The sequence below is a fragment of the Henckelia pumila genome, chromosome 4 (assembly GCF_033568475.1).
Source record: "Henckelia pumila isolate YLH828 chromosome 4, ASM3356847v2, whole genome shotgun sequence".
Lineage (NCBI taxonomy): Eukaryota > Viridiplantae > Streptophyta > Magnoliopsida > Lamiales > Gesneriaceae > Henckelia > Henckelia pumila.
In genome coordinates, this window is record NC_133123.1 from 222,576,128 (window position 1) to 222,586,280 (window position 10,153).

General features: G+C 37.9%; 3 protein-coding genes across 3 annotated transcripts; 2 read left to right on the forward strand and 1 right to left on the reverse strand.

Annotated features, from left to right (window-relative positions):
* Positions 1 to 1,053: 1,053 nt before the first annotated feature.
* Positions 1,054 to 4,060, forward strand: LOC140867081 (transcription factor MYB1-like). The gene is made up of 2 exons (XM_073272159.1): positions 1,054 to 1,424; positions 2,960 to 4,060. The coding sequence occupies exons 1-2, from the start codon at positions 1,130 to 1,132 to the stop codon at positions 3,889 to 3,891; spliced, it is 1,227 nt and encodes a 408-aa protein (XP_073128260.1). The 5' UTR covers positions 1,054 to 1,129; the 3' UTR covers positions 3,892 to 4,060.
* Positions 4,061 to 5,916: 1,856 nt separating this feature from the next.
* LOC140867083 (uncharacterized) lies at positions 5,917 to 8,546 on the forward strand. Its single transcript, XM_073272160.1, has 2 exons — positions 5,917 to 6,906; positions 8,132 to 8,546. The coding sequence occupies exons 1-2, from the start codon at positions 6,500 to 6,502 to the stop codon at positions 8,361 to 8,363; spliced, it is 639 nt and encodes a 212-aa protein (XP_073128261.1). The 5' UTR covers positions 5,917 to 6,499; the 3' UTR covers positions 8,364 to 8,546.
* Positions 8,547 to 8,743: 197 nt separating this feature from the next.
* On the reverse strand, positions 8,744 to 9,461 carry LOC140867084 (18.1 kDa class I heat shock protein-like). The gene has a single exon (XM_073272161.1). The coding sequence runs from the start codon at positions 9,357 to 9,359 to the stop codon at positions 8,880 to 8,882; it is 480 nt and encodes a 159-aa protein (XP_073128262.1). The 5' UTR covers positions 9,360 to 9,461; the 3' UTR covers positions 8,744 to 8,879.
* Between the last annotated feature and the right edge of the window lie 692 nt (positions 9,462 to 10,153).

Below are 10,153 nucleotides of genomic sequence, written 5' to 3' on the forward strand. Positions count from 1 at the left end.
ATCAGGTATAACAAGAAATAGGCTCAACGTGTATATGCACATGACATATGAGTATAGAAAACGGTAAATCATACATCATGTCATATAATAATGCCAAATAAATGCAACATATAAACATGTATACTCGCTGGCAATCTCAGTCAATGTGTACGTACCTCTAGGCTAGTTCAAGTATAATAGATCCTAGGTTCCAAGCCTATATTCAAAAGTTCACCGTATCACTACATAAATTCTATAAGCCTTAACTAAGCTAATAAGTACTCCCAAAACTTAAATAGATTCCCGGACCATACCTTCGTCCGTAGTTAGCCCTTTGGAGTCGCTAGTACCGGATGACTATAACCACACCTTGGTTATTCCAGAACCTCTATTATAACCGATAGGGCCCTCAAGTGTATATCTCACACTATATAACTGAAGAAGGAAACTCGGGAATTCGTAATTGAAAATGAACTCTGAACGGCCCTTTTTATAGCCAAATTTCTCGGCCAGGATCGGAACTTCCGATTTCGGGATCGGAGCTTCCGATCCAGCTCATTGCGTGCATGTCTGCCACGCCAGGATCGGAACTTCCGATCTACGATCGGAGCTTCCGATCTGTTCTATGACCGACACTTGTCAAAACTCGCGACTGAGTCATCGATCATTTTTGACAGCTGGGGATCGGAACTTCCGTTCCAGGATCGGAGCTTCCGTTCCGATCGGAGCTTACTATCCGGGATCGGAGCTTACTATCCGGGATCAGAGCTTACTATCCGGCCCAAAATGAAAAAGCCCAAATTTTACTTCTGAAGTCCAATAACACTCCGAAATTGGTTAAATACCAACCCTTAATCATGTTTAACATATTATTATCTTAAAATGGTATCTGGGTTACTACAGTCCAATAGATGACGTAGGTCCAATAGAATAGTGTCACATCATTGGTGAGCATGATGGTGAATATAGTAGATGGGCACTTGAAAGAAACTTTTATATATATATATATATAAATCGTGGAGCTCCAAACGACGTCGTTGAACTTCCCCTGCTTGCAAAGACCCAATAAAGAAAACAATTCTTTGCAGTTATACAAAAGGCTGTTTGTTAGGTACGGTTACAGAGCACAAGCATAACCGAAAGGTCGAAGATGAGTGAGCTGGCCGAGAACAGCGAGGAAAAACAAGGCGTTGACGCCGCCGCAGATGACGTGGCGGCCGTGGATGGCGGGGCTGTGGAGGCCGGGGGTGGCGGCGGAGTTGGAGAGAAGGTTCGGGGCCCGTGGTCTCAGGAGGAGGACGCGGTTCTGAGCGGGCTGGTGAGTAAGTTCGGGCCCAGGAATTGGAGCCTGATCGCCCGAGGAATCCCGGGGCGCTCTGGGAAGTCGTGCCGCCTCCGTTGGTGCAATCAGCTCGACCCTTCCGTCACGCGCAAGCCTTTCACTGGTAGCGTGTGTGATTTTAAACGAATTTGCCCGCCATTTGTTTGGATTTTTGTGTTTGGGAGAAGAAATGAAGTCGTGTTGTTTTCTGGGATTTCATGGGTTCTGGGTTTTTGAATCTTTTTCGGTGTTTCTTGATTTTGAGTATTTTGGGAGTATGTATATATCAACTGTGGCTTTCTTTATGATTGGTTTACCCTTGGTTTGTTTTCTTTTTTTGTTGGGAGGAGCGTATACTTGCGGGAGTGGAGTTGTTTCACAGTAATCATTTTACATATTTTCAGAAAATGGTGATTTCAGTTGTTCCGATGCTCTTCATGTGGTTATTTGAGTTTGGATTTGAGTCATTTTACGATTTATCGATGAGTTGTTCATAAATGTTTGAGCTCAGTGTTGATTGCCGTGAGGGTTTTGTGACTTTTGTCATCCTAGGTAGGTTCGGTTGAACAACAGAAATGTAATCACATCACAAGCATGAATTTATCATTTGAGTTTTCGTGAATAAATGTTGCAAAGATTTTGCATGAACATGAGGGTATAGCACACACTTGCTCGCCGAGGCTCTGCCTTTTGCATCTTGACACAAAGCAAGGCGCGCAGTCCTTCGATGGGGTCTTGGTGTGCTTTGAAGGCTCAAGGCCACTTTTTCATGGCCTGCCCTTGCGCTGCGGTTTGCATTCCTTTTGATACTTCCAATGCAAAGTATCTTTCATGATTCAAAAATTTCATTGTGTTGACATATTTAAGTTTATCTTTATCTGTACCAGATACATGTATATCTAAATTCATTTGGTAATTATGTTTTAGAATAATTTTTACCTGCGAGCAAAAACCCCTTTGTTTTGTTTGGTACCATTCCTGAATCCTGTACTATGAAATGTTTCTACTCATTACAAGCTAAATGTGAGCTTTAGAACACCGTTTCTTCCTCTATGCATACCAACTAGGATATGGTTTATTCCTCACTTAGCAGCTAGATTGGGGACTCCAAATTTAATAATTTATTTGGTTTGTACATCCATTTGTATTATCCATTTCTGAAGGAATACACCATGCATGATTGATGCCACGTTCCAAATCATCCACCATATGCTGATAAAACTGTTTAGAGAATTCTAGATGTGCTTGAAAATTGCTTAGTGTTGAGATTTTGGATCATTGTTGTGAAGATTGTATTGATTTGAATCTAAGCTCCTCTTGTAAAAATCTTAAGAACAATATATAATGGTCCGTAGCAAATGGAATGATAGATTAGTTACAATTTAGGTTATAACTAAAGAGAGTTAGTGAGCCTTCTGCACTTTGGTTTTTCTAATTCTCAATAAAATACAAGTTTTAACCACATTTTTGTTAGTGTCAGGTGATACATTTTAAAAATTTCTACTATTTCAATCTTTTCTTCTTTTGTGTTATCAATGGGTTCGGTTCTGCTCACTGGCATAGTTTGTCCATGAACCCATTAGCAAAGAAAGTTTTCTGTTATTTGCATTTGGTTCTCAATGGGACAAATGATGAGGACACCATACCCTTTTACTGCAGATGAAGAAGATCGCACGATTGTAGAAGCTCATGCAATTCATGGAAATAAATGGGCATCGATTGCGAAACTTCTCCCAGGGAGAACAGACAATGCAATTAAAAACCACTGGAATTCTTCCTTGAGGCGTAAGTCTGTGAGCCTTGAATACTTAAAACCAGCAAGTGACCAGGTATTGGATGATGGCAGTACTGGCTGGGTGAAGGCAGATTCGGAAGAACCATCATCAGCTGGAACTCTCGATTTTATCAAGTCCTCAGAGAACGTGGAGACAAGCTTGACGGAAATTCAACAAAAGCAGTCCAATTACAGGGCTCAGACGATAAACTGTAGCTTTCTCCTACAAAATGCACCTACTATATCTGGTGGCACCGCTAAATCACCAAGGTCCTTAGAAATAGTCGATGATGTATCTATGGCAGATCCAAGCAACGTGTTTGAAGACAAAACTCAAACTGCTGCAAACCATTGCATTGCCATTCAAAATCCACGCCCTTCTGACCCATCTTCCGAAACGAACATTTCGAAACTTAAACGTCCAGTAGGCAAATTCGGTGCATTCAACCTCTATAATTCTTCTAGCAGTGACACTATGTTAAGGAAGGCTCCAATGCAGGGACTGTTAGTTCAAGACTCAAAACCAGATTTCAAAATGTGCAGGGTTCTTGACGGTACCTGTAACGAGTCTGTGATTCCAATGCACTGTGGGCATGGTTGTTGTGCAGCTTCTGGCGTGCGTTTTTCCCATAGGTCATTATTGGGACCAGAATTTGTGGAATATGAAGAACTCCCAACTTTTTCAAGCGAGGAGTTTGCTTCTGTGGCCTCAGATTTGAATAACATTGCTTGGATCAGAAGCGGGCTCGAAAATGCTGGAAAAGTCCCGGGCGATGCCAAAGCTCAAAGGCATGTTCAGGCTTCTCCTTGCATGTGAATGCTGTTGAAAAAATGAAAAAAATGTGAATAACCCCCATGTGAAGCTCGGGTTGATTGAAATCTCTCATTTTTGTTTTATATTCGAGAGTTTTTATTATTAGTATACCATGTTTTGAGAGTTGTGGTTCATGAAAGTTATTTTTATTCACTTAAAAGTGGCAGATTTTGGGAAGAAAGTGCTTTTTCATTTTAATTACTGTTACATATCTTGTTGGACTCTTCTCATACCATAGTGCCTAATAACCAGTTTTGATATCATTTCCATAAGTTTTTTTTTAACCTTAAGATTGTCGAAAATGAGTTTCATCAAGTATTAATCTTATAAGTTAGACATGATCATGGTTCATACTCACTTGTTATACAATCTAAAAAATCTCGACCATTAACATTTAACCATAACCTTCCTTGATGATTTCGGTTCTGGTTAAATGCGGGTTTAACCCTTTTATTTTTTAAGAAACATTAAAACTATTATTCTGTTTTGTTTTGTTTTGTTTTTTTTAAATGCTCGAATGTGTTTTCCTCCATGGATTATAAATAATGTGAAGTAATCCGAATGGGTAGAATATTTATTTTGTCAAAAAAAGGGATATAATATATTAGTTTTTATTAATATGTATAAGTATAACTACAAATTAGAAAGACAGTGATCAAAGCTGACGTGAAAACAATTAAGCCGATACATCTAGGGATGAATTCTATTCTACATCAACACGTTTACTTTAATTTAAAAACAAATTTCATTTCCCAAAAAAAAAAACGATTTTAAATTTTTGTTTGAAAAAAAAAAAAAAAAAAACCCAATGAACCACCGTGCCGGTTCATGGGTTCGTTCATCATGAAGGGACATAAGGATCAAGATTGCAATCTGTCGAACAAGTCAACCACTCGGTCATTGAACCACTCCCGATTCCAAGTTGTGTCTTCGTTCAAATTAAGAGTGTAAACGGATCGAGTCGATTCATAAGTTTTTTGAGCAGACTTGAGAATATTTGAGTAATATTCGAACTTATCAAACTCGAAACGAACAAAAACCAAAATATATTATACGATTCGTAAGTCACTCGCGTGCTTTGTTATTTTATTAATACTAGCAAAATATGCACAAGCGTTGCGTGTGTAAAATTATCAATGACTATAATATCTATGAATTAAATAGAAACGTGAATAAATTATTTGAAGGGATATAGTATACGACTATGTCATAAATTAGATAAATGAGATAAATGTTAAACACGGTTTTTTTATACATACAATTATCAAAAACCCATGTTGATCTAAATCTCGTCAACGTCATCCATATTCATGTTTTTTTTATGAAGAGATTTTGAATTTTGATTGGATCAAATTTCAGTTGGTCGAAAGTTGGTCTAATAATGAAGAGAAAATTTAAAACATGGAGGTTATGGGTATCAGATTCATACGAAACTAATTAATTTTTGCACTAATTAATTCATATGGAGGTGACGGTTTTTGCACTTTGTATTTTTTATTTTGTCCCTCCTCTTTCAAGGGTAATATGTGTATTTTCCTTTTTTTTCATCAAATTAATTTTTAAAAAATAAGGTATATTTGGAAACTCATTAAAAGTGCCAAAAGTAGTTACTCTATGAGGTTTAACTATTATTATATAGTAAAGATAAATAAATCTTTAGGTTTTCAACTATTTATTTTAAAACAATAGTTTTTTATAACTGAACTCAATACCCAACCCTGATTCAATCCAAACTCGAACGAAAAGAATATAAAATTTTCGAGCTCTGAATTGAGCTTGAGCTCGTATATATATTTGAAGCATTGCAATTTGTCATTTTCATTTGTTTACACCAGTAGTTCAAATTGCCACTAAAGTTAATTAAAAAATGTATATTAATATTTATCTAACCTATTTCCTTTTATATAACTTGTAACTTTTTACATCTTACAAAGTAATTTTATTGACTTATAACCCAAATTACCCAATACCTAAAAATATCGAAATACTTAGTATTATATGATCTTTCGATTATCACAAGTTCACGACCTTGGAAAGTGATATAAATAGTATTTTTAGCATGATATTGTATAGATTTTCCAGACTCGTGAGATTCTGTAAGCACTCTTCCAAAACAATTTGAGCATAGTTTTAAAGAATCGGAGAAATTTACCCGTCGAAAACAAATTCCTTTCTCGTGTTCCAAAACTAACTTGGCCTTTATTTCTCGTGGTGCCCCCTTTCTCAGTCCATCTTTCCCTTTCATTTCACCAGTCCACAGATGCAATCACATGTTGACCGACGCTTTCACATAGGCAGAGTACGTATTGGTTGTTTTTAAGATACTCCAATCGAAGAAATTGCTTCGAAAAACAGAAGAAAGTCTGCAAAACTTGAAGAATCTCGTGTGCCAATTGGCTATTTCTTTCCCCTTCACCGACGTTTTTTGTTCCACTCTGTTTTTTCCTCTGCACACTCTTTAAAAACCTATATATTTCTCCTATCTTTCCCGGGACTTTCTGTGTGTATGTATGCACGTTCAAGCAGATAGAAACATGGTGGGGTCTGTATTTGATGATCTTGATATTGTTTTTCATTTACATGAGGATTCTTGATCTGGGTTCTTGTAAAAATGTCATCTTTACGCAAATCCCACGATATTGATTCGGAATCAGCTGCAAACAGCGATGGTGGTGGCCATCATGTTGCTGCCGTGACTGATGGCGGCGGGGAACTCAGGTTTGATGGTATCGAGGTTGTACAAAATGAGAATAATAAGAAAGGCCAAGATGAGAGGAGGGAATCTAATGCATCCGAATGTTCAGTGGAGATTGTGGATCTGGAAGCTGGGTTGTCTGAAGCTGAAACAAAGGTGCATTTGGCAAAAATCGAAAGGGATTGTAGGATTTGCCATTTGAGCTTGGATGCAGCACATCAAGATTCTGGTGTCCCCTTTGAATTGGGCTGTTCTTGTAAAGCTGATTTGGCTGCTGCACACAAACAATGTGCCGAGGCTTGGTTCAAGATCAAGGGAAACAAGTAAGTAACACTAGTGGATTCTTTTGTTATGTTCATATCAAATATCAGTCATTACAAGATTTTGTGTTTTGCTTATAGGTTTCTTGAAGAATGAGGTGAATTTTTTCTTGTTTTAGATTGTTTTGATTCTCCTTGGATTTCTGAGGTTACTCGTATCAAGTATTGAAATTTGTTCCTTAGTAGGACTTGGTGCTGTGCAAAGTTGACAATAATGGAACTTTTTTCTGTACACCTTTTTTTTATAGTGACTACAAAAGAGTATTCTGCTGAGTCATATGGGAAAAAACATTTGGAAGATGGCTATACGAGATGGATGGAATCTCTTATAGTTGGGAAAAAAGTCGAAACCACTAGGAATCATTTACTGCTTTCCCCACCTTTTACTTCCTTTTTAGAGCCGGTCACTATACGATAACCGTGGGTTCTGTTTTGTTATTCGTATTTGCTTTCAGCTGGAATTGTTTCAAACTGGATATTTATGTAAAGATCTATATTCCGGGTTTCTCTTTTTACCAAATTAAGTTCTTGAATCAGACCGCAATGTTCATGACTCTGTCATTGTGATTGAGAACTCCCAACTTGCTAATGTGTTTGTTTAAGCTTGCGTTTGGAGGAATCTTTACTGTCGACGGACAGGGCGTGATGACGAGACAATCTGTATATTTGATAGAAAGATAGATACTCTACTTACTCTGTAAAAGCATCGAAAGTGTTTGAACTCGCCACATCTTTACTGTCGATGGGGCGTGATGACAAGACGATCTGTATCTTTGATATTAAGATAGAAACATAGATATTACTTTTGATCCATCCATTGCAGGAGTCTTTCTGAATAAATATGAGTATCTAGATGATCTTTGAAGTATCCGAATCATCTGGATCGACTCTTTCTTGCTTTTGTGCTCAACTTATTTTTTCACGACTTCAAAGAAACAAGTCAATTTCATTCTTTGATCCACCATCACAATATCATCATCATAATTAATATTTTTTTTACAGGTTGTAATGGTTTGTAAGCATAACTTTTCTGATAGTCTTGTATGTTTCGGTTAAAAGAGCTGCTATCCGACGTTGAACTTCAAACTGCAGCTCTACTGTCACCTCCGTTTCTTTGTAGTACTCTGGTTATCAGATGTGCTGACATACATTTGGTTGCGATCGCCTTGTAGGAAATTTGAACTGGGTGAAATTTTGTTATTCTGAATCTTGATGTTGTATTTCGCAGAACATGTGAGATATGTGGATCAATTGCACGAAACGTTCTTGGTGTAAACGAGATGGGATCGACAGAACCTTGCAACGACGTGACTGAAGTCGCTGCCTTACCGACAGCGCCTACACCATCATCTCAAGTTCGAAACTTGTGGCAAGGTCATCGATTCCTCAACTTCTTGTTGGCTTGTATGGTGTTTGCATTCGTGGTTTCCTGGCTTTTCCACTTCAATGTACGCTCATGACTTTTCAGTGGCAACATAACCATCGATTACAACAATCTCGCCATTTTCTGCTCGCTCGACTGTTGCCTGGCTCTGTATATTAAAGTAATAGAACCCCATAAAATTTGCCAAATCACTGTCGCTACTGCCTGAAAATTGTACCATGTTTGTGAGATTCCGCAGCTTTCTAGCACTGTTCTTCAATATGTCTGTTAATTATCCACCCTTTGTGATATGGAATTAAGTCTTTCCTAAACCTGAGGGTGAGAGTTCAAATGAACAAAATCAAAACAGTTCCGGTTTGGATTTTGATTTCCATTGATTTCGGTACGTCTAGCTGTGGCTTGAATCGATTTGAACAAAAAAAAAAATGATAAAGAACACAATCCGTGAGCCAAATGTTACAAGAAAAACAAGCTTTCATTACCATAGTTGATCAAAAGATTTACAGACGCACAAACCTATCTATCAGTTACCCAACCACACAAACTCACAAAGAAAGACAAAAGATTCACACTAGGCAAACAAAATCTATCTTCAACCAGAAATCTCAATGGACTTCACGTCGGCCTTCTTGGCATCATCCAGCTTCGGAACAGTCACTGTCAGAACCCCATCCGCCATGCTCGCTTTCACCTCATCCACCTCGGCGTTCTCCGGCAGCCTGAAACGCCGCACGAAGGCGCCGCTGCTGCGCTCCACCCTGTGCCATGTATCCCCTTTCTCCTCTGTCTCCCTCTTCCTCTCGCCTCTGATGTGCAGAACCCGGTCGTCCTCGACCTCCACCTTCACCTCCTCCTTCCTCAGCCCGGGAACGTCGGCCTTGAACACGTGGGCGGTGGGTGTCTCCTTCCAGTCGATCATTGCGCCGGAAAACGATGAGATCTCGGACGGGAAACTGGAACGCAGATTGTGGGAGCTGGAAGGGAAGCCCTCGAATGGGTCCCATATGTCGAGAGAGAACGGATCGAAAGCGTCGTTGGATCGGCGGCGGAAGAAGCTTGGAATCAAAGCCATTTTTTAGAGAAAATTCTTCAAGAAATCGACGAGAATCCGCTGAATTCTTTGAGCGAGATAGATAGCGAGGGGTGGCGGTGGTTTTATACGGGAAGACGGATAGATTTCGGAGAAGTCGTGGTCATTCGAGAGGCTTCACGTTCTAGAAGTCTCTCGTATTTTCGTTATGTTAATCAACTTCTATATACACAACAAATAATAATACTTCATCCGTTCTAATCATCCGAACTGACAAAAATATATTATATATATATATATTATTAGAGTTGAATGTTGAAAATAAGAGTCGTAAAATTTTGAAAGTTAGTGTGTGATAATGTAGATGATGATTTATTAATATTTGGACTAATCTCTGAATAAGATCTATAAATAGGTTTCATCAATTGTGTAGAAAATCACAATTGAATTGAGAGAGAAAATTTTATAAAGTGTAGAGTTTGATATATCTTGAGTTTTAGAGTTTTTACTTTTTAACATAAATTTTTACTTTTTACAACACGTTATCAGCATGATCGCTCGAAAGTTCTCTATAATTTTCGACGCTCCAAAACACAAGGAGAAGACAAAAATATTCAACAAGTAAAAATATTTATTTTACTGTTTATATATTTTTACTATGTATATATATTAATATATAATTTCATGTTAATATATAAAAGGATGTCTATGACACCGACCTTATAATAACGCGATATGATATATATATTTATTTTGTATATATACTAACTATATTAATATATAATTTCATGTTATTATATAAAAAAATGTTTATGTCTATGACACCGACCTTATAA

Excerpts from the sequence above, each read along its gene's own strand:
- LOC140867081 (XM_073272159.1), top strand. The coding sequence starts at position 1,130 with ATGAGTGAGCTGGCCGAGAACAGCGAGGAAAAACAAGGCGTTGACGCC. Across the intron at positions 1,425-2,959 it reads CACGCGCAAGCCTTTCACTG|ATGAAGAAGATCGCACGATT; the intron begins GTAGCGTGTGTG and ends CTTTTACTGCAG.
- LOC140867083 (XM_073272160.1), top strand. The coding sequence starts at position 6,500 with ATGTCATCTTTACGCAAATCCCACGATATTGATTCGGAATCAGCTGCA. Across the intron at positions 6,907-8,131 it reads TTCAAGATCAAGGGAAACAA|AACATGTGAGATATGTGGAT; the intron begins GTAAGTAACACT and ends TGTATTTCGCAG.
- LOC140867084 (XM_073272161.1), bottom strand. The coding sequence starts at position 9,359 with ATGGCTTTGATTCCAAGCTTCTTCCGCCGCCGATCCAACGACGCTTTC.